Genomic DNA, 25,063 nt, shown 5'->3' on the forward strand with positions numbered 1-25,063 from the left:
AAACACTTGTTCAGCTGGAAATTCAGTTTTAAGTTCTAAGAGCAGAGAGGTTTTCTTATCCTGTTGCAGTTTATCAGGCTGAAGTGGGAACTGCCTATCATGTTATAACATGAGTACTCATTGGCAGGAGCTCCCTACTACTGGTGGCATCTCAAGATTTTAAATAGAGTTCATACAGCTGGACTGGAAATCCACACTTTTGCATCTCTATGCTTCTCTGCTCCCTTTCTCAACTAGGGACAACTCCCAGAAGGAGTGGCCCTCTTCAAATCCTTCATGTGACCAAGCTTGTGTGACTTCTCAGAAAAAAATAATTAGTGTGCTAGCTCCTAGAACATTACAAATTTTTCTGTGTATAACCATTGTTCAGCAGACACTAAGGCCAGCATTTCATCTGCTTTGTTAGGTATTGCAAGCAACTCCACTGCAATTATTGAGACCAGAGGCATAATGCTGCAATATTTGCCACATACATCACTCTAGATAAATAAATATTAATCCAGTCAACTTACATGGCTGATTTCATATTCAGCCTTCTCTTTTTCCTGTTTCTTCAGCTTCACACACTTAACAGAAATTTCACAGGTCTTCACAATCCCTCCCACCCCAAATACCTCAGGTGTACTTGCTCTCCATGCTAAATATATAATGTAAAACACAATTGAAATAAAATTTTCCCCAATATCGCAATTATGTTGTGCAACATGGGAGAAACTTCTTTGACAAGAAGAGAGAGAAAAATGGAGTGTCTGAAAACAGTCCTTTACTCATTTAAATAGGTTTTTAAAATCAATGTTACATATAGTATGCTCACTTGTCAACAGAACTCATGTTCATTTCTTAATTCATAAAATTAAACTGCATTTAATTTGTAGAGAATATGGCATATTAAAATGTGCATATATACCCTGTCTGGTTCTTTAAAACATGGAAAATATATTCCCACAGCTAAGTAGTTAATGTAACAGATATTTTATCTCCTTCAAGACTGATTTTTTTTCTTTAGCTGCTTCCTACTATGAAAAGCAGAAATATGCATTGTTTTTATAAACAGCATGGTTCTCAAAGTCTGAAGTATTCAGCTGAAATTCTAAGAAATACTATTTCATCATTGGTTATAACTTTCATCAGTGGTGTTGTACCATGATTTTCTCTAACTGCTATTCTTTCTTTTTTCACAGTTAGAAATGGAGCTCAGTTTTGCACAGTTTATAGGCGTATCTTATATGTTTTCTTGATATTAGCCAGCACTAAAAGAATGCTTTTGATTTGAGATGCTTGAAGGAAGAAGTCATAGAGTGAAAGTGGGTGTTCCCCTGTTCTCTGACATTTTAATAAGCTGAGCTAAGCTTGACAATCATATATTCCTCTTACCTCAATGGGATTGCTCTTTCATGGAAGTCATCAGATGCTCTTAAGAGGGAGGTTCCCTTGGACAAGGAACTGACACTCTGTTCAGCACAACATACGATGTTGTCTACATGCAACTGTGGCCTATTCAAAGCCCTTTACAGAGCTTACATTGCTGGTGACATTTTGAGAAGTTGTGTTTCTTTGTTTGCTTCTAATTTTTGTACAAACTGCTCCTGATTTTAGCTGGGATAGAGTCAATTTTTTTCCAAGTAACTGGTACTACTGTGTTGTGCTTTTTTCACTCAGTGTGAGGATAATGTAGACAACACACTCATATTTAGTGCTTGCTCTTAGTCAAGGCCTTTCAGTGTCTCATGCTCTGCTGTTAAGCAGGTATACAAGAAGCTGGGAGGGACCATAGCCAGGACAGGTAGCTTAGGGAAGTTCTGTATCAGAGAACATCATTCTCAATACATAAATTGGGGGGAATCAGCTCAGAGGGGCTGATAGCTGCTCAGGGATAAGCTGGGCATTGGTCAGCAACTGGTGAGCAATTGTATTGTGCATCACTTATCTTCCTTGGATTTTATTTCTCTCTTTAGTTGTTATCTCCCTTTCCATTATTATTATTACTGTGGTAATATTATAACATTGTATTTTATTTCAATTTTTAAGCTGTTGTTATCTCAGCCCACAAGTATTAACTCTTTTCTTATTCTCCTTCCCATCCCAGCATGGGTAGGGGGTGGTGAGCAAAGAGCTTCATGCTACTCAGTTGTTGACAACATAATGGCTAACACTCCAGTTATTCAATTTTAAAATATTTTCCTTTATTTTTTTAGTAGATATGGGGCTAGTTGGGAAGGAAAATGATTCATTAGTGTCTCTGTATAGACACAAAAAGCCTCTTAAAGAGAGGAGTCCAGAAAAATATAGTGGGAGGAGAAATTACACAGAAGATTTTGTCACCTTCAGAAACAATTGATGTAGTTTCAGATCTATATTTCACTATTTGGTTGTATCCATACCTGGTATTGAAATAAAAACATGACTCTTCAGTTGTGGTTGGATTTCTGTCGTTTTATCCGATTAGCAAATATAGAAAGGTCTTGTCTATCAAGTGGTTTGATATGTCTGTGGTATAAATGTCAATAAATGGTAGAAATTTTCACTTCTGCACTGATGTACCCGAGAGTTTAACTCTGACAAAAATGGTAAGAGAAGAACCCCTGTCTAAATTCAAGGGATGAGCAGAACACAAGTGTAACACTTAAGGCATTACTAGATGCCTTACTTCTCTAAAATATATGCAGCCAAATTCACACTGTGCAGTGGCAAGGGTGTATAAAAAGGAAAAGAGGGGGCTGGTGTCAGCTGCCCTTTTAGAGATGTTTTAGAGCCTAAGAATGTCAAATTGAAATGTCAACACCAAAACAAAAGTGCTTTGCTGCAATAGAGAGACCTCAGTGTCAACATGTCAGTGAATGCAAATTTGCCTTAAAAGATTAACAATTTCTGCTCATTATACATCCACTCAAGTATTAATTTTAATGTAACAATAATAACCACCTTGCTGCCCAAAGAAAAGGGGCAATTGTTTTAATGAAGGAAGCTTTAGAAATAAATGCTTCTCTTATTTATGCAGTCTGGTAAAACAGGGTGTAATTGGAAAGGTGAAGGAGGAATTCCCTCAACACTCAGGTAGATTTATGGCACATGAAAGGAGAAGTCTGACTTTCCCCCTCAGGAGGGCAATGGAGTCCCCAGCACAAAGAGCTTCCCTGGGAGCTAGGGCAGGTAAACAAGGTCTCTGGACTATGAAGGATTCTGACAGCAGGAAAAGTCTCATGAACCACAGTGAATGGTAGTTTCTTTTCTCTGTGAGGTCTAAACAGCTTCTTACCTTTCACCAGGGACCACGGTGCCTTTTAGCACAAACTAAACCTGACAACTTGAAAGTAGCAAAAAGCTCTGCTCTCTGAATCTTTTGACCTGGCCCTTTACACTGCAATGTCCCAAGGCAAAATTCCTTTTTTCTTTGCCACTAGAAAATGTTTTGCACTTCAGAGAGACCTTTGAGTTCCTTCAGCCTGTACAGAAGCTGTGGATTTGGGGAATGACTGAGCAAGACTGTCTCCCACATCGTCATTCTCTTTTCATTTTTTGTTTGTTTGTTTCTTGTATACGTGAAGCCACTGACTTGTGATCTGACAAAATAGAAATAACACCTTCTGTTTTTGGCAGATAGGTGAATTTCTGAGATGAGCATTAGCACCTACCCAGTGCAAACATACAGGGCAACGTTGATGTGCAAATGCTCAGAGCCCACTGATGAGTGAAGCAGACATTTTCATGATAAGCTTAAGAAAATTGGTGATCATAGGGTTAAGAGGCTAATACTAAAATAGGAGGCTGAGCTGAACAAAGAGCTGGAATGAGAAGGTAGAGAACTTGCTCCTGCTAAAGCCAAAGGAGCCTTGTAGACTCATTTGGTTAAGTGCATCACCTTAGTGTGATGATCACCTTAGAGTGTGGTGGCAGAAGCAACCCAAACCCAATGTCGCCACAGGACTTACAAAAGGGAATTGTGGGCCTGGTCACTTGCCTGAGGTCAAAGGTTCTCTAACAGAGATTTAAGAATGCACAATTACAAGCAGGTCAGGCTTTTTGTTGCCTGCAGCTGGGAAAATAAAAAATCATGTTTCCAATTTAAAATTTGCTCCTGGCATTGCTGATGATACTTAAGTAGTGGTTCTTAGAATAATTTATTCATCATGCTCAGATTTGGCTCAAGATTTCTCTTGTATTTGTATATATTTAGAGTCACTCATATCTAGAGTTTGTTAATTACAGCTTTTGAATCTGTTTGCCTTTGAATTGCAGAGACCCTTTTATTTAAAATATCAGTAGGAACATAATAAACAAAGAAAGGAAAATAATCAAACATAACTGCCTTTAAGCTGATCCACATAATGTTATATTGGATATCCCATCAAAATTAAAACTGCTTAGAAAAGAGTGATTCTATTATGACAGTGAAAGCCAAATGCTTTCAGCTTCTTATTGGAAATAATCAAATTGCATCATGTTGCTGCCTTAATCCCATTAGGGCTTAAAGAATATTAGTTTATTCACAGCCTTCTATCATCTAACACTAGACAAACCCTTGTATGAAATCATTATTCAGAGCAGCTTTATTATTGTAGATCCCAGTTCCAATTTTCTCACTCAGACTGAAAATGGCCTGTTTTAAGAACTCACAGATTAATATAAGTATTTCTAGAAAATTAAAAATAACATTTATTTTACTTGTCATGTAGTTTATTATTTATTAATAACCTCAGTTGTTTTCATTTTTAAGAGACGTGCTTTTAGCTTTTCTGGAAACTAAGGTTTTGGAAAGTTATAATTAGGGTTATGTTCAGTCATATTACAAGCCATGCCTATTTTGTGGTTCACCCTTTTCCCAGAAGCCTCATATTTTATCTTTTCCATATTGTTATCAACACAGAATCTTTCTCAGTCCCCAGAAGGCTTGTTTTAAGCTACTTGTTTCCAGTTTGTTTCAAATATTTTCCTACAATATCCTTCCACACTGTACAGAGCAGCTACTCAACAGATGCCAGATGCATGAAATACTCTTCAGTTGACTCCTTTCCTCAAAATTACTGATTTCTATGCCAAACAAATTTCTAATTTTTGGACTTCATAGCTGTTGACTGTGCTGTTACCTTAGGGCAGTTGTTACTGGAAACGGTCCCGGCATCAGTGACTACTGTCACAAAATTTAAAAAAATTCTCAATCCCTTTCTCATGTATTTTTCCTGGAATATCTAAGGCTGAGCAACCAAACCTTAGTAGCAGTAGGTAATTGTGGAAGCCAGTACTTGCTGCAGGGCTAGTGTGTGGCTTTCATAATCTCTGAGACCTACATTTCAACAGCTTCTTTTACATCCTAAGTGATCTTCTTTTATTATATTTTTCTCAGAAATTATTTAAACCTATATGATACTGTTGGTATAGTTCATAGAAATTACTTTCTTGGCTACCCTATCAGGCCCTTTAACATTTTATCTCAGAAGATGAAAAATGTATAAAACTACAGCACCGTTTAAAATTCTCTCCATAGCCAAGGTGTCTTACAGGTGACATCTTGAGGGCTCTCCTACACATTATAAGTCATACAACTGAGAAATATGAAGATAGGACTGCTTAGTGTAAAATGCTACACATTACTGAGTCTAGAGGAAAAAACTCTATAGTTCAGAAAAAGATACCAGTAATATGTTGCTGCATTTGTATATATCTATTACAACACTGCCTTCAATTACATGATCATGATCATGGCATGATCTTCATGTTTATTCTGATTTCTCAAGAATTACATACAAAGGAAGATTTAAAGTTTCTCAAACAATTGTAAATGCTAGAATCTTTACTGTCTTCTTTACAGTAAGCTACAATTTATCATATTTTTTGTATGTAATAGTGGTAGATATGATGGAAGTATCTTTGGTGGTTTACAAATTATTAATACTGCTTATCGGTTTTCCCAGATTCATCTCCCTTATTCTAATTTAGGCCCTTAAAAGCCTCTTTTTTCCAACTACTTCATATCCTACAGCAGATGTTTTGCTGATCCTTTTCTCAGAAAAAGCAGAGAACACAAAAGCAACTACTCCCCAGGAGCACAATCTGATCCATTTAAGGGCTTATTTTAAGCCTCCCGTCTGAAGGATTTTGTGGGAAAGCACCTGAGGAGTGAATACTTCTGATTTGCAGGGGGCTGCTTTCTCTTGAGAAGTGATGATTAGAGCAAGATGCTGTGGAGCTGGCCATCCCTCCTGTTGTTCCAGTCACAGGAACTGCACAGAAGGATTGATTAAAAGCCAGAATATAATATATGACAGTATTCATCTAGTGAAAAGCTCAGAGAAATCCCATAGGTGACATACATATACACCTGTGTTGGGTAAGTCTTTGAATAATCCCTAAAATAAGGATCAAGGTTACTCCTAAAATAAGGATCCTAAAATAAGGATCAAAACTACTATTGTTCATTTTCCTGTCTGCATTTCAATTCATTTTACAGGAGACTCTTCCTGGTGTGAATTTATTTAGAGTTAACATAGATATCTTATTTTTTATCTGGTGGAATACATTAACATAAAGTTGAATAATCTAATCTATAACCATCTCTTTCTGTTTCTACATAAAATTATCAAATAAAGTTCCTTTAGTTTATATGCTGACTCTTCTGCTTTAGGGTTCAGCTTCCTCAGTGCAAACAGGATGGTTACAGGTGTTCAGTCTTCATGCCAGCCCTGCAGGTCAACTACATCCAACTCTTTTAGAGACAGAGGAGAAGAAGAGAATTTGCCTGCTATTTGTATTGTTTCTTATGAAAATACAGAATGTTCTTGGGTGGTGGGAAAAGAAATAATGTTTTCTGTCTTACATGTTACCAGGCATGACAGATAAGATAAATTACATGGTCATTGAGACATTCATCTGCTGGAGAAACTCCTGAAAATATTTTGAAATCTACCCCCACCTAGGAGTATAAGTCCCCATATAGATGTTGGTTTTTTTACAATGCTTCTTCTTTTTTCTCAGAGGTCAGTGTGTATAGGATCAGTATTCCTGAATGGAGGTACTGTTTTCATTCACAACTTTAGAAAGATCTCCTGCAAAGAAACAAGGTTAATTATTTAGATTCTCAAATGTATAAAAAAGATTATTAAATATAGACAGGCCTTAGCCAAAAAGCCTACCAGATTTTTTGGTGTGAGTTTTTAGGTCAGAGCCAGGAGACATACAGATGTTTTTCTGTCTGGATTTGAATGTGTGCAAATCCTGAGAGTGTTTGAATCTCAGCTTTGGATCCCAATTTTCCATATTCACCCATCTTTCTAAATAAAATTTTTATCTTGCTGCTCCAAAAAAAAAAAAAAAAATTAAAAATGGCCCTCATGAACCAATTGGGAAGCAATAGTACAGATCTTTTCAAAGTTAAGAAAAAAACTAAAGCTATAATTTAGAAGTGCACGGTCAAACTTTTATTCTTTACACCCTAAGTATTGCTTCAATTTCTTGTGAAGTTAGTGGACTATAACATCTTTGTTATTCTTGTTATGATTTTTATTATCTTAAAGGGAAAAGAGAAGTAAACCTGAACAGAGTGGACTTGTCAGCATTGTGAGTGTGTTTCTGTGTAGATTCTGTGTGAAAAAGATGACGAAATTCTGAGAATAAAGAAGTCTGACAAAGTGCAGGAAACACTTTACCTCACCATTCTTCCTCTTCCCATTTTTTTCCCCAAATCTTTATTTGGTTTCCCTTGTTTTGGCAAAAATGATAGAATGACCATATGTGTCAAGTTGAATAGAGGAATGACTATTTATAGTACAATTTTAAAAAATCCACGCCTTGCTGTGTAGAACAGTTAAGAAAACTGAAGTCTTAGAATAATCAGAAGCATATGTTTGACATGAAAATCTATGTACATGAAATACAGAGGTACTATCATGACTACTAAAGTGGGACAGTGTCTCTTTGAAGAAGAGGCAATTTTTCATGATGGTGCAAGTCTTTGCTTCTTTTACCTTAATCCTCAAGAGAGCTGACACCCCTATGCATGGCATTATTCTTACACCCTTACAGTGATTTTAGGACTATATTTTGGTTCATGTCTTCATTCAGTGCCTCCTCAAGTGTACAATGCAAAGAGGGATCCATTTCTCTGCTTCTCTCCCTGGAAGCACCTTGAAGCTCAATATTTCTCCTGTGTATTAAATTTAGTGTCCAATTGCTGCAAAAGCAACAGAGGGGAGACAACTGGTGTCTTGCTTGAAGATAAGAAGTTGTTGAAGTTGGCCACACCACCTAGGCAAATCAAAAGGTTTCCATAAGTTCCTTCTTTTGGAAGTTGTGGGAATCCAGAAGTTTTCCCCAAAACTGGAGACAATATGAGTCACATGTATTTTTCAAATGTCAGTTCAGTAAGTGCATAACCACAAGAAACATACAAAAGAGTTTCACATTCATGGAAAATAATTCACACACACACACACAAACGTAAATAAATACACTTAAATACATCATGGCAACAAATCCTGAAATGCTGAGGTCTGTTCAGGACTCTAGTATTTTCTCCAGTATAGGAGAAAGAAAGAAAGCTTTTTTATGTTTGTTTGGGGTTTTTTTTGATTGTTTTGTTTTGGTTTGGTTTAGAAGACATTTTTTAATTAGAAAAAAGCCAACAGCAAATACCACAGAAGGTGAACTGTATTTTGTTTCTAATAATTCGCATGCTACGTCTACACTTAGCATAAGAAGCAAGTTTTTTAAAATTAATACTTTAAATAGTTCTGCCAGGAATGATGCTTTATAGTAGTCGAGGAGAGGGGACTCGCAATTTAAGGAAATTTAGGAAAACATTTTAGGACAAAAAAATTTGGATATAAAAGATATTATGTATGTATCTTAATAACAGTAGCTATACTCCAAAAGAAATAGCTAATTTAATCACATGATATCAATTCAAATATTGATCCTTACAGTTAAACACAACTTAAAAACTATATATTTTATACAAAAATATTTTTCTATATTTTAAATAGAAGGTTGGCTGCTTTTCCATAGGAGATTTGTCTATATTCAGAAGTCACCTCAGGTTTAAAAAAAAAAGATAATCAGACCTACCTATACTTTGTCTTTTTATATGCCACATATCAACTACAGACATAGCCTTCAGCATTACAATAAAAAGAGTCTATGATATGAGTTGTCTTCCTTCCCCCATCTTGCTCCCAGAAAGAATTACTATTCAGAAATTTTCACACCTGTAAAGAGAGTAAGGAAACATTTGAGGGCAATTATTTTCAAGTAATTGATAACTCATTTTAATTAAAATATTTCTGAAACTGCATCTGAGCATTTAGTGTGTGTAGAGTGCAGTGCATATTCTGCTATAACATCAAGTCTTGCAAAATGAAGGAAAAAAAGAGCATCCATGCTTTGTAAATACATTTTTAGTGGCTAGAAAATTCTCTTGCACAAATAGTTTTGTGTTGTGCCAGGTGCTGACCCCTCTGAAATGGTTCTTGCAGGTGTTCATGGCTTTGTCTGAACTGGGGTGATTGCACACGATGGTTTATGCAATGAAGGATTGCTCTTTGCACCTACAGGACTCTGTGCACTTGTTAGGTTTAGCACTGCTATATAAAGCATTAAGCTTATTATGCCCAAAAGAATTAAATTATACTGACACAGTTTGATTACTTGTGTCCAAAGGAAGACACAATTGCAATGAGGTAAAAGCTTGACGTGAATGTTGTTAACAATAATACTTTGCAATTAAAGAAAAGTTTTTTCTTAAGCACTTTCATTAAATCTATTTTCCCTCTTATTCAGTTCATTTGCCATCCCTTTAAAAATGTCTTTTGACCTCCAGATGTTCTAAAGTATGGAAGTTGATTGAGGTTTTTAACCTTATTTCAGTGTTTATACACACTACACAAGATATTGCATTCACAATCTGTATCAGAAATTTTGGATTTGTTGGATTTCTTTCAAAATGCTAAATGATAGGCATCTTAGTTTAATTTTTTCTTGAAACATCCAGGTCTTTGTATGAATTGTGATACAAAAAATATAATAGCACTTACTAATTTCAGTCTGCCAAAATTAGACCTATCATGAATGGTCTGGTTGATGTTTCATTAGCATTATTTTCAGTTGAAGCAAATGTAAAACATAACTGCCTCATGGTGGTCTGCTAACTGCTGGAGAAGAGAGAAGACTGCTGAAGTAATGAAGCAACACTGGGCAAATCAACAGATTCCTGCAGAAGCAGGTTATTCAAAATCAGCCCCTTGCCTTCAGGAGCAGGTAGTGACGCAGTGATGGCAAGTGCTGTCTCACGGGCAGCCTTCACATCACAGCTATTTTCAGCAATATATAATTTGATAATCATTTTCATCTCAGCACAGTTTAGCATATTTATTCCTCCATAAGTTTTAATTCCGCTTAAGAGGAATGATCCTATCAACATAAAGAGGTCATAAGGATTGCTGCATGATCAGATTAACCTCTCTTCGGCTTCATTGCCTCCAGGCTTTACATCAGTTCTACTTGATTTTGGAAACAGTTTGTGTGCTATTTCCAGGCTACTCTTTCCAATTTATTGACATTATACTTTATTTATTTGATAATATCTATTGTTTTATTTATCTCTATTAATATGTATAGGCCCATTCCCACCATATATCTCAATTCCATGAGGATAACATTACCTAGACACTACATTTTAGGATTTTTCTCTCCCTTTATTTTTGTAATTTTTTATTTTGTAACTAGCTGGTTGTACCATACATAAAAAGAATTCCCATCGGCATTAATAATGATCTCTTTCCTTCTCCACAAACTGAGGTGAACAAACAGCTGTTAATAACAGTGACGATTGCAGAACCAGAGCCATTGGAACTTCCCTTATTACTAAAGCAATATGGATTTGTGAATCTTAGCTTACCGTTAGGGAAGTTTTAAAATACTTACTACAGTGCTTGAAACGATAGATGTGAATTTCCTACTGTGGTTGCTTACAATAACCCTACACCCTCATTCTTTCTCATCGCCTCTGTTGAGCTTGAAACACCTGATTCCTGGAAAATTTATTTGGAGAGTTGAGAGAGAATGTTGACTTTGTTTCCATCCAGGATAAAAATATGGAATGAAAGAAAACAGGGAAACTTAGGGTTTTGCCTAACCAGGGCTTATGCAGTGTGTTTATGCTTCATGACCTCCATAATACTTTTTAAATTAGTGCTTTTTTTATCCATATGCTTGCTTGAGACATAACCATGTAAGAGCAATGATCCCTTAACAGCACTTCCCTGGGAACTCCTGTGATTTGTATTGTTTTCCAGAGAGTAACAACAGTTCTTCAGAAGAAATTTGGTAACTGGGTACCAATATATTGCTACTAGGTTTTGATATTGTTATTACCTGTACTGTTGTTAACTGTGTTTGTGTTTGTAATATGGTGTATTAAGGAATGTACGGTATTCCATAACTGTTGGATTTCAGGCAGGATGGTCAATTTAATTCTGAATTTTCAAGGCCCAGGTTCTTAGGATAATTCAAACCTTTGTATTAATTACTATGCAGAATATAAACTGATGTCTATTTATTCAATCTGGATAGCTTCAAGTGGAATATATAACACATGGCAAATCTGCCTGAGATTCCATTCAAAATCTGAGCCTGAATTGTGTTGTAGTCATTGTGCATGAAGCAAATTTATAACCATTTTGAGTAGAGTTGGATCCAATGAGTATATTTATGTGTGAGACTCACTTATTTCAGAAAATCCACTGAGCACTAATCCTGGCTTTGTTTCAGTTGACATTGAAAAAAGAAAAAAGATTGCAGTGCTTTCTAAAGTGTTTACTCCAAAGGCTGGAAACCTTAACCCATGCTCAAATGAGGAATTTTCTTTTGTAAAAAAAACTCAGAGATGTGGAAGTTCTCATTTTTTCTAGTAAGTCTGAATTATTGCTGTTTCTGTTCAACCCAAATAAATAATTTCTCTTATTCTCTCCCACCTTTCTTTTTCACCTCTTGAAAACTAAGAGTCTATATTTAAGAACAGGTCTCAACTAAACCTGCAATTTTCCATTGTGTTTATAAGTCAGAATGATTTATATCTACTAATTTCAACCTCTGTGTTTGTCTACCAACACAGTAAGTGTCACTGTAGGTAAAATTGCATGTAAGCATTTTCAGATGAACTATTAAAAAAAAAGTACTTGTTTTCATTACATCTCATATCACTTCCCAAGTATTTGGTTTAGACATCCTGAGCATTTTCTTGTAGAATATAATTTAATTTCAGTATGAAAGCAATTAAAGAAGATATTTCTACTTCTGGATTTTTTGCTTGTTTTTCTCCCGTTCCTTGTTTTTTCCATGTCTTCAAAATAATCAAAGTTGTGTGTGATTTCATGAATGTGTCTTTGTGTAAGATACAGCTGCAGAAGAAACAAAACAGATTCTGATGAAGGGTGAGGGAGGTACTTTCAATGACTAATGTGTTTGGCTTTGTATTGTTGCCTGTCTGCTCAACAGCAAGGCATTAGATAAAGGAGAGCAATAAAGGAAGACTTTAAAAAGTGAGATAGAAAGGTACAATAATGATACTGGTACAAATTCCCTCTACCTCTGAAGAGTAATAGATAAAAGTGTTTGAATATTGGGTAGATTGGGATAAGGGTGCTTGGCAGGAATAAAACATAGATAAGTCAGTAATCTCTGATCAGGGGAAACCACAAATATCAAAAATCCTGCAAATAGCTGGAAGCTTGAGAAGAAAGAAGAAGCCATCCAAAATGTGCCATTGATATCAGTTCAAAACAAGAGGACAATTTTTTGTTTGTTTTCTTTTCAGTGGAGGGATTTGCTCACAAAGAGGATTTATTTATTTATTACTTTTCCCAAAGGCTTTTTACCTTGCAAAAAGTAATATAAATTACTTTGTTTCTAAAACCCTGTGTCAGCACAAACACGCTGTGACAAGTTCCCCCAAGGAAAGTCCTGTAGGGTCCAAATCCCAGCTGAAATTCCTGAGTGAGCCATGCTGAATGTTTGCTACCTGACTGCTGGTTGGAGTGACTAGATTGCAGAATACTGACTTGAAAGGTAGAAAAGCCTGAGGATCTGTACATCTGGCAGTACAGGTGGCTGCTCATTAAACCGAGGAGCACCATCAGAGATTTATTTTGAATCCTATCACTCCTTACAAAAGTATGATGAAATTGGAAAAGTAGCCTTCACTGATTATATTCTGTTGAATTTATATTCATTAATATCTCTCCCTGGACTGCATTTACACTAACAGTCTTGAGCAGTTTGTAACTGATCCTGCAGGTCAGCTATCCTGATGCACAGCACACACTGACTTTCCTCCCTACGGCTGTTTCATCTTCCAGTCTAAACTGGAGTACAGAAAATAAAGATAGAGGAAGAGAGAAAATTATATTGAATTGCATCTCACCTTATTCCACCACAGAATGCAGCCACTGCCTGCACCTAGGCTCAGGGTCTAACAGCACCTTCAGTTTGGATGAACCATTAATTCCAGCAGAAGCAGCATGACACTCAGAGTTGAGTAGGACAGCCACGTCTTTTGAACTGGAGTGATTTCTGGGAATGACATAGGTTGGATATTAGATAACCAATATGAAATCCATAGTTTTCTAAAAAATAATACTCTTTTGCTTCCAATATCCCCTCTGCAATAGTTTCAGTTACAAAATACAAGGCATAGCATCACCAGCTCACTGCCCTGATTATTTTCTTGAGCATCAGGCTTGAAAAAGATTGAGTTGTTTCCATCCATGTGCATTCGTACATCTGTTAAGCTAAATAGATTGAAGGGATTGCAAAATACAATCAGACAAAACACTGATTTCTCTGCTTTTTATAGATGGAAATGACCTAGCTATTCAAAGTAATGTTTTATTTCATAAAGAAAACAGAGGTGATTTAAAATATGGAGTACTTTCCAAAGCTTATTCTTATTCTATGTCATCTTTATCAAGTATTTCAGAAAAAACATATTATGTCTGCTGTTTGGATCCATGCAAATATATTGTGTGAAAGAACCTCAAACAAATGAATATTTCAAATATTACAAATACTGGATGTTCTTACACCATGTGAATACCAAAAATTTCCATGAAAGGCCTAGTCTTAACAATATTAACTCAACAGCAAAAAGGATATAATAACATTTCCTTTTCTTTCCCCATGACACACTGTGGTTTAAACCAGAAGTGGTTATTAATTTATGTAAAATTCTGCTCTGGGTTTGCATATAGCTTGGTGTAAGAAATTATTGTTTTATCTGACTAGGTACATATAAATCATTGTATGATAGTTATATATATATATATAAAATACAGCTGTAATAAGCTTGGAGAGGATCACAGAAGATGGTTCTAGCCACCACAAGCCTAAACAATCTAGAACATCATCTTCAGGTTTAATGCCATTCTGTGTGAATTATGTAAGGGAAGCAACTAAGCAACTATTTAGCTGCTTGTGGATAGAATGTACATAGGTGTTAAAGGAACAAACTCAGCCTTGTCAGAGCATCAATTACCACAACAGGAGTAAAATGGCACAAATATATATGAAATTCTTGTTATTTTCATTTTTACAAATGCAGTTCAAGTGACCTGCAGCCATGATTTTAAGGTAACCATATTTCCAATCATCAGGAACTGTACTGTTTTAGGCTTAAAATCCTAAACTGGCAGTTTTCTTTATTCTTCTCGGCCTACAATAGAAAAAAATGAAATGAAGGAAAAAAACCCCACTGAGCTGTGATTCTTCCATCTGTATAGTTACAGAGGGAAGGAAAACAAGGGGAAAACACACACAGGTATCTACCAGGTTCTGCCCTGATCAAGATATTTGCCTCATTGTGTCTATTCTAAATGTTGTCATGACTTTGGTACAAATTTTGGCCTGAAACAATGGGGACCAAGAAATATACATTTGCTACTTATTGAGAATGTTATGGGAATAAAATAAATGTTTTATACAAGGGTAGCAATACATCTTTAACAAATACTTTCTAGCCATAACATTCTGGCACATGGATTGCTGAAACAATTTTTACTGGGGAGATGTTCTGACAGGAAGAGTAATATCCCAAAGAAATTTGTTTTCAGGTCTCCTTTTAGAAAGGCTTTCTTTTTTCAGTTTATTGCGGAGGGATCATGTGATGGGAATGTGGAGATTTCCCTGTGTGTGCCTTTCCCTGAGGGCTTCACAGAGGAAGAATAATTGCAAATCCTCAATATGCTCTATGGAGCCAAAAGGCACAAGAAGATTCTATGGGGACAAGCTGAAGATTATTCCCATATCATTCCCTTTCTTTGTTCATTTTTTGGGATTGGCTAATTCTAGAACATGAGTGTGAAAGGCAACATACCTAGGAAATTAAATAGAGTTTAGATGTTGGCAATGACCCAGACACTGCTGCTCAGACATACATACTCTGTTAAATTTGTATAATTCCTCGTATGGTTCTCTGCCACTGTAACTAATGGCATAAAAGCTCTAAGAAATTTCTTTGTAATGTAACAACATATTGACCACTAGTTCTTACAGTGACTTTTCTAAATGAGCTATTACAAATAATAGCTTCCATGCTTCTATGAGCTACTAGTGGAACTCAAAAATTTTCTCTTATGTCTCTTTTTTCATATTTTTTAATGTCTTCTTTTTGATCTCAAGTTGCTCCATATCCATTTTCAGTTTTCTCTTCAATACCCACCTTTTAAACTACTGGCTTATTGTTATTTCTGGATTTCCTTATTTGCTGTACTTATTCTCTTTGCTTTTCATCAATTTTACCTTCCTGTTCTATTCTGGTTGCATTTCTAGAAAAGTAGTGTAGGAATCCCACTTTCAGAAAGTAAGACTGAAACATTTCTGTGACTTTGATAAATTGTCCCAAGACTTTTTGTTATTAAACATCTCAAAATTGTATAGAGATGCTTAATTACTTCTATCAGATGAGGAATGAATAAATGCACCAAGAACACAGTGTTGTCTTATTATTTAGCATGCAAACCACTATGCCAGATATCCTGATCTGATGGAATTAGGGAACTGAATGCAACATAGACTCAATTCACTTCATATTATTATAACTATTTATATTTTTAGTAGATATAGTAGGAATATTTACTAAGAAAAAAAGCAAACAAAACAGAAAATAGAAAATTTGACAGTTGCTGCATTTCATTCAATATGATAACTTCAATAACTGAAGTAACCTTCAGCTGCAACTCCTGATTCTTTAGGCTTGAGGTAGAAACAAATACAGGAATTACTTCTTTCATCTTTGGAAACTCACTTAAAACATATCACACTGGCCTTGAGACATTATGCAGACCACAAGCCACCCAAAGGCAAGCCTGAAGGCCAGCTGAAAGGCTCAGACAGACCAACATGCCACTGCTTGTCTTTCTTAACATAGATGAGATCATCTCACCCTATTTCTGTGCTTCTTGTTTGGTTTCTTTTCAAACCCTACTCTACTTCAAAATATTGTCATATGTGCCTTGAAAGGATTGTCAATGACTTTTGAAGGATCATCTATCATGCTGCACACTACTAAGGAAACCTCACCCCTAACTTTGTAAGATGAAAGAGCCCAGATTCAAACTTACCAAGTATGAACTCAGGGAATTCCTATAAAAGGAATCCTGGATGAAAAATTTATGTTTGCTGGAGTTTTGCTGCCTCTAGGACATCTCTTTTGTTACGTCTTCCTTATGAAAGAAGCTGTGAACTGGCTCTGGTATACACCCTCGAAATAACAAGAAGTATTTTATATCTCTGAAATGAGCAACTTTTAATCTCTGGCAGATAGTTTAGATAATAGATCCATTGACTATTAAGGGAAAACAGTGAACTTCTAAAACTTCATGGTATCTCGATGACGCAATCTATTGTAGTGCCAGGATAATAAAAATATTTGTGCAAAACACTGAAGAAACAGTTCTGACACTATTGTGCTGAGATCATCAGAATTGCTAAGAAAACTGACATAAGAAACTGGTAATGAGCAGGTTTCAAAGTTGGTTTAATCTAGTGTTTTTTAGAAGATTAAATACATAGACTAAAAAACAAGCACTTCTCTTTTATTGAAAAGAATGCCCATGATATTTCTTATCCACTCCAGTATTTTGTCATTTATTTACAATGTTTTATTTATATATATTTTTATATGTATATATATATATATATATATATATATATATATATATATATATAATCCAAAATACAAATTATAAATGAGGCAGTATTCCCAGTATTCCTTAGAAGAAACAGAACAGCTTTCTTTTTTCTACTGGACAGAGAGTTTTCTAATTCAGTATCTTCATTATTTAGTATCTTTATTTTTGTAAACAGAAAAATACTTAAAGAATGTTCTGAACTGCAAAAGAACACGCTAGACATTGGTCTGTGGTTCTTTTGCATGTGTATAACATTAAAAATATTTAAGAGACAGCTTCTGCATAGCTCAGATTGTTAAAATCTTACTTTTCAGACAACACCCGAGGCTCTACTCTTAAGCTGATGCTAGATAGCTAGTTGGGAAAATGAACATGCAGGTCACTATAACTGAGGAGCTAAACACTTATCTTGCATGCAGGGCACACTGATTTAGGAGGCTTTGAGAAGACTCATTACAAGCAAGTGTTAAATACTAAGTTAGTCTGTGAGCCAGACAGAATTCAGAGAACCAGAGATAATGAGACTATAAAGATGATATGTAGCTAGCAACAGTTGTGGCTTGCTTAGGGATACATGTAAACACAGTCTGGTTAGGACACTTAACAGTATAATGTGGAAAAAATAGAAAGGATAAAGCAAACAATACATCAAGTGGTTTGTGGGCAGTTTTCAGTACATGCATGTTCTCCATTAATGCTGAGAAGAAATAACAAGCCATGACTACTATTTGCAGAATAAAAGCATTCAAGTTTTTCCCACTGCAAAAATACCTGCTCCTGTTACCCTTTCTCCAGTGTTATTGTTTGTTCTATGTAATGAGGTAGCTCTCAGGATCCATGCTGGCTTTAATTCTTCAAAGGCAGTTGTTTCCCTACTTTCCTGCCCTAACAAGATGCATTGTCTTCTCCCCTCTCTTCACTTCCTCAGGTGGCTCAGTCAGAGATGAAAGCAAAAAAAAAAAAATATTGCTGGAATAACAGAAAACTGTAGTCACTCTGGATGGGAAAGTATGTTATGTGTTTAAATTAGAAAACCTATAAAAATGGAATTGCTCAATGAGAAAAAGTCTCTAGGAGCATGTCCTGAGCACGTTAGCTGGGGAGGCTGCAGTGTCCTTGTGACAGAAGGCAGTAAGTGATGGGTAGGGAAGTTAACTGATAGGGATGACACAGATTCAGCTCACTATGCTTTAGAGAACTATGGACTCAAGAAATGACTGCATTTTGTATCACGTCAATGAAAATAATTTGAATGAAACTAACACAGACCACAGTTTTATTCTCAGGCAGGCTACTTCCTGAGCAGGTATTAAAATCACTGTGTTTGGGCTTTCCTGTTTGTTTGCTCTTGTCTGTTGTTAATTATACAGTATGTTTGTGGAAATCTCTGTGTAATTATACAGATCTGATATTAGTTTTAGCCTTTGTCTTTGGCATTTAGATATCTGTGTATCTATTTGCTATTTTTGTTATATTCTTGTCTTTGTATACCCACTCGATTCAACAGGAAGTCCCCTAGAATGAGAAATAATACAATTGCCATTGATACAATACCTGTAGCTCATTTTAGTCATGGTAAGGTTTTATAAGGTTAAATTAAAATGCATGACACCTAAATTTATTTATTAAAGTTAGCTCAAGTTTCTTTTCACAGAAATAAAACTCTAGCATAGAAACAGCATTGTCATGTCTAATTTAGATAAGTTTTTTACTCATTAGTCTTACTTTGTGTATACCCTTCTCTCTTAATGAGAGCAGAAAGAGAATTTGCAGCCTACTGAGTCAACTGTCATAATTGTAAGCTTGTTTCAGGACCTCTCAAACCACAGGTTTTGTTAAAATTATAAGCCAATTAAACAACAAAGTCCTGTTAATGAACAGAGTGCAGTAGTGTTTGTAAAGGAGAAGTAAATGATCAGCTCTTCATGTATTTGTGGTGTGTGTAAGAACAGAAGGTCTCGGTGCAACAAGATTGTATTTGTGGTGCAGCTGGATCATATGCTGCCCACATTTGCTGATTGTCAGTTTTGGTCACATTTATTGTTGTGACCAAAACTCTCCTGCTCCTTCATCCTAGTGATTGTAGGCTATTTGGAACATTGGTGGCCAAAAGCATCACAAATGTTTTCTGAGGCTCAATCTGTATTAGTAAATTTAACAAGTGTTGTGGAACTTCCAGGATGTTAAAACAATCACTGGTAGATTTAAATTGTTAGAATCATCATTTAGACAGCTTCAACATGCTCCCACATGATTCCCAGGGGCAGTCTGCGGGCTAGCACAAGCAGTTTGCAGTTTGCATGCAATCACCTTAATCTGGAAACTAAGAAAATATAATAGTCTGGATCTGATTCCTTTTGTACCAGTGAGCCTCAGTGGCAGGGAAGGATCCTGGGAACATAATGTATTTGCTGATCCCGGTGTTTTGACTGCAGGAAACTTAATACAATACATGCAAAGCCAGTATTTTTCTCTTTCTAGGTTTGTAGTTGCAGACCTAACTCTTTGTATATTCATGTAACAAACATAAACTTACTCCATCAATGAGGAAGGAGGGGAGGAGGAAGGAGTGGCTGTCAGTCATACTGGTGTCTAACTGCTGGTGTCTTGCTTAAGAGGTTCTCTGGGGTCATCCTGACTTGCCATTGGGAAAGGATGACTTATTATCACTGATTGCTTTATGTCTTCCTGTACTTGATTGGGAGTCAATTATGTTGGATGAAAATGAGTGTCTCTTTACTTTTCTGGACAAAAACAAAGGTCCTTGGGCATAATAATGGAAGACTATTTAGCTATAATATAAAATTTACTTTCAATGCTTGTGGGGAAAAAGAGGATTGATGAATGTTTTAGGCAGGCAACTTTCATTTAAGTTGCTTGCTATATATCTATAGCTCTTCAGAACCTCTTGGTTTCAGATTAAAAAAGAGTTATCTTGAGCAAAGAGGCGGTTTCTGTATAAATTTGTTCTCTTCTACTTGTTTCTGCATAGGAGAAAAAAACCTGAGAATACTAAGCCTTTTATACTTATTTTATACAAATAGTGTTCCTTTATCCCTGTACTAAGAAGTGCAATATGCTTTTTTGGTTTACATACCATAGGATATAAGTAGAATCATGATCCTGCCTTAAAGATGATTCTTACTAAATTCCCAAACTTTTTCCGAATTGAAAAATCTTGAACACAGTCTTTAAATGTGTTTTTCATCTACTCAATAATTTTTGGGGGCTCTGTTGGAACAATTAAGATTATAGATTACATTGGATTAGTGCAAGTCAATGAATTTAAAATAGTTAAAATACCATTGTTAACCAAGACCTATCAGCAGGAACCTCTATGTGAGGATTATATTCTCCTTTCCCAAATAATTATATTTCATATTTTTCATCCTTCATATGGCACTTCAACTTCTGGAAATGCTCCCCAAATTAAATATTCAATAGAAACTGGGGGTGATTTTAAACACTAACACATCAGAAGCACCTGCAAGGGTAGTGGGAGCGGGGAGGAAGGTCTGGATGGGAGCAAAAAATAAGAATGTGGTGTTTCTGTCTCATATTGACAAAAATATAAATAGCAGGGTGGGGGAGGAGGAAGTTTATTGTCAATCCCATTTTCTCATTAAAACTGTAGACAGTTCAATAAGTACCTGAAAGTGAGGCTTTAGTAATATTAATCCCAATACTGACTTTCTTTTTTCTCTATAGAATTACTTCTGTTAAAGTTCTAAAAAGTGGGGTAGAATCTCTGCCAACAATCCTCGTTTCTTGCAGTAATAGGTTTGTCTGTCCCTTCCAATCATCAAATAATCATTGCCTATATATATAGGCAATTCACTAACTCTCATTCAACTTCCACAGATGATTACTTCCCTGAAACGAGTAGGACAAGATTTATCTGAGTTACCATAAATATTCCTTCTCAGTAGAACACAGAAAATAACAGCTAAATCAGCAACAGTTCTGTATTTCAACAAAACCTGAGATGCATAAATCACAATTTTAAATCCCAGTCTTCTTTCCATGTCTCCAGGGAAGGAAAGAAGAAATCACAGATACCACGACTAGATTTCTTCTGTGCTATTTACACTGCAAACAGCTAGAACAAGTCAGCACACAGAATTAAGCTGACGGAAGTAAAATTTTGGCCACGGACAGAAAGAGTAGGGTAAAAGCTAGAAATGAGTCAGAGATGACCCTAAGATAACAAGCAGTGTTTATAGTTCTTATAAATTCCTCCCAAATGACAAGATTTTTGTTCGTCTCATAGTGACCCTGTGAATCTCCAGCTCACTCAGGAATTTCTGTCTGTTTAGTAAAAGTCCCCTCTTCCAAATAACCCCTACCCTATGAAATGAGTGAGCGGAGAGGAGACAGAGCTTAGGAGGGAACTGTTCAGGCCAGGAGATGCAGAAGTGGGGCAGAATGTGGAATTGTGTGGAACAAAATGATAGAGCTTATTTTGAAGCTAGGGCAACAGGTGTGACTGCTGACAAGTAAGAGCTCTGGAAGTTCCAGAGGATGAGAGCTGCAAAGTATACTGGATTCTGGACCTCACACATCCTGGGGATGGGGAAAGGCACAGCTCACTACATGCACAAACATATTTCTCTTAAAAATCTCATCACTGATTGGCATGACAAGTCATATCTATAAGGGCAAAAATGCTAGCTTTGAGTAGGAGGAGAAAAGTGATTACTAGTTGTTTGAGAGAATTTATTCCAGGAAAATTTGTTCCTTGGTTTAGAACTAGTAAAACACCTGGGTAGTAGCCTAAAGATAAATGAGAGAGATGAGAGTACTATATGCATGAATGTGATCTCCATAGGAACTAAGCCTTTTTTAATTGTCCACATGATATTAACCACAGTCATCCTTTGCAAGACCAAACCTGCTGTTAAACGTGACAAAATACAAGTTCAAAAAGAAATATAATAAAAAGTCCAACAAAAATAATACACTATAAAGGAGTGTATCTAAGACTGCTGAATCACAGTTGTATAGTTTTTCTTGTTTTACACTCAATGTGAGGCAACATCTCTACCCAAATTATCAAATATAAAAGAAAATAATGAGACAGTGCATTAAGCAAAGGGGCTATAAGAACACCAGATGAGGACTGATTTGCAAAAGCTGTGGGTAATTTTTAGAATTTTTTAGTTAACTGCCTAAAAGGCCCCAGTGATGTATAAGGACATTCTCCATGCATTCTGCAATTCTCTGTGTGCTGAACATCTGAAATCTCATATTTGCTGTTAAATAGGTATCTCCATCATTGAAGAGGATTTGTAACAATGGGCAGTGGATCGGCATTCCAATGAACAGAAGATGCAACTTCTGCCTAGCAGCATGAATTTACCTTACTCTCTATTTCCAAATTAGGGAGCTAGGAGTACCCACAGTACCTTGATAGTGTTATGCAATTCCCATGGCCTCAGAAGGGAATTGGGAGATACAGCCCATCATGGGAGGCTACTTCCTTCTTGTAATGCCCAGAGATTTGGAGGTAGCCTGTGAGACAGCATGAGTGTCTCTCTGCTACCTAGGTAGCACAAGAGAGCAAGAAAGCATTATGGTCTTGACACCAGCAGAGAATAAGAAATCTTTGTTCAATCTCAAAGTGAATAAATAAAGGACTGAAAGCAATTAATTAAAAATTAGAAGAGGAGCCATGAACAATGACTGTAACCATTCAACAGAAAGATAATGTGAGTGAAGAGAAGAATGAAAGCAGAGCAGCAATTTATGTTGTATGGAGTGATCACAGCCCACTTGTGTTGACAGAGAAATAAACCAGTGAATAGGAAGAGTCACAGGCTAAAAAGAGCACTGAAAGGGACTGGGAAGTTTGGGCTGAAAGAAACTGAGTGCTTCCATAGGTGAATATGTTTGGAGTGAAGAATGTGCATGAATTTCAGTCACAGCTCTAAAATCAAAAGAAGAAAGGGACAGGAAAAGAGAAGGAAGTAAAACACACACCTTATTATCCACTTGCTTTTTCTAGGATGCTGGTACGATCTTCTGAAGAGAGATGAGAGTGAAGAGGAAAGGGACAGGGGAATGAAGCTACCAAAAAGTTGGCGTCCTCTGCAAAAATGTTAGGTCAGAAAGTTGGCCAGACTGTGACTGCAAGGCATTGACCTCATAAGGCATTAGGTCCTCTTTCTGTATTTTTCCAAAAATGTTGTATTCTGAGGACTTATTTTTTGAAAATATAATTTGACAAATCCCTGGCATCTGACAAGCCTACTAGCATCGTTAAGGTCTAGTCAAATTAATTTTATCTGCCTATTGTGGCTTCAGTGCACTTTGCCCCTGGCACAGGATAGCAGGGAGCTAAACCCGAGCAATTAAGCTGATAACCAAGTGCGCCTAAATGCCCGCGGAGGGACCCGGCGGGGCACGGCGCGGCCCGGAGGGACCCCGCAGACCGACAGCACCGCCCGGGGAAGCCGCTTGGCCGCGGGGCGGGCGCCGCGCTCTGCCCCAGGTTTTTGCCGTACGATAACACCGGGACCACCGCTATCTCCTCCGCGGGCAGGGCGGAGCAGAAACACCGTGCAAGCGGGGCTCCTCTCCGTGTAAGCGGCGGAGGAAGGGGCGAGCCCCGCGCCGGGGTGCGATACCGACAGCCCGGCTGGCCCTGCGGACGGGCAGCCAGAGCAGCACCACGGACACTGCCTCGGCCTCCCGCCAGTGGAGCGGCGGCTGCGGGGACCGCGCCGCGGGGCCGGGGCCGGGACCGAGCCGGCAGCTGCGGTCCCGCTCCGGCGGCGGGGCAGGGCCGTCCCCACGGGGCGCGGGTGCCTCGGCAAGGGAGAAAAGGCTGCTCTTCCCGACTGTCGTCTCAGCCTGACCGCGAACAACCTGTGTTTACACAGGGCGACTCCTGGGCTCTCGAGTTTAGCGCTGAGATAAAATTTATTGCGGTTATTCCAGGGGAGGGAAGAGCTCTGATGCTTGCGGCAGAGGCGGCGAAAGGGATCGGAGGGAGAGAACGGGCCGGGGAAGCGACGGCGGGTCAGACCGGCACCGGGGTCTCCTTGGACAGTTTTACTCGTCAGCAATTTGGCAGTAACTTTCCCATGCAGCTCCTTTCATTTGAAACTAATGTTTAGCCGAAAATATCAGCGCAATGTCTCAGAGATTCGTCACCTAATGGGACATGAGCCGCGTCCCCGGTCACTGAGACCCACCGGTCCTCCCGATGCTTGGCGAGAGACAACCTTGCCCCCAGTGATTCCCGTTCTGTCCCCAGGTGTCCTGCTGTCCTTGTCCTCGGTGGAGCCCGGTGCCTTTCCGCTTCTCCCCCAGTAACCCCCTATTTTGGGCGGTCGCCTGTTATTCTGGGCTTCCCTGCTGGGGCGACCTGCGGCTGTGACGGTGTCAGTCCGGCGGAGGCGGGAAGAGAGGGGGAACGGGGGACGTGGAGTGACAGACACGGACATCACGGTGCCACTGAGATGGTGTCATTTGTCTTTCAACTTTAACGCTGTGATTCTCCCCCCCTCCCCTTCCCGCCCCCGATTATTTTCTGTTATCGGGGCTACATGACCGCTCGGAGCTGACCTTCCTTCTCCCTGGCCGCGGGAGCCCCCCTCGCATCGCTCCCCGGCCACCAGAGGCTGGCGGTTTTTCCGTCTCCCATCCCCGTGCCCACCCCGGAGCGCTCCCGCCGCTGCCGCGCCGGTCCTCCCTCTCCTGGCGTGACCTTCCCAACATGGCGGCGCGGCCGCCCCTGCTCCTCCGCCCGCCGCCGCCGCCGCGAGGGGCCTCCCCGGCGAGGGGGCGGTGGCGGCTGTCAGCCGGGCGGGGCGGGACCCGGCCGGGAGCGGGCGCGGGGCCGGGCCGGGCGCTGCGGGGCGGTCCCGGCGCCGCGCACTCTGACAGGC

At 38.1% G+C, this 25,063-nt stretch overlaps 1 protein-coding gene across 1 annotated transcript; it reads right to left on the reverse strand.

Moving 5' to 3' along the window:
- Nucleotides 1–433: 433 nt before the first annotated feature.
- LOC139591343 (uncharacterized) lies at nucleotides 434–24,619 on the reverse strand. The gene is made up of 5 exons (XM_071429903.1): nucleotides 24,368–24,619; nucleotides 17,943–24,265; nucleotides 13,409–13,557; nucleotides 9,058–9,197; nucleotides 434–8,238 (listed from the first exon to the last, which is right to left on the reverse strand). Exons 1-2 carry the CDS (start codon nucleotides 24,617–24,619, stop codon nucleotides 23,522–23,524), a joined length of 996 nt encoding a protein of 331 aa, XP_071286004.1. The 3' UTR covers nucleotides 434–8,238; nucleotides 9,058–9,197; nucleotides 13,409–13,557; nucleotides 17,943–23,521.
- Nucleotides 24,620–25,063: the final 444 nt, after the last annotated feature.

Source organism: Agelaius tricolor, unplaced genomic scaffold (genome assembly GCF_023055355.1).
Source record: "Agelaius tricolor isolate 1412-34295 unplaced genomic scaffold, bAgeTri1.0.p SCAF_6, whole genome shotgun sequence".
NCBI classification, from domain to species: Eukaryota; Metazoa; Chordata; class Aves; order Passeriformes; family Icteridae; genus Agelaius; species Agelaius tricolor.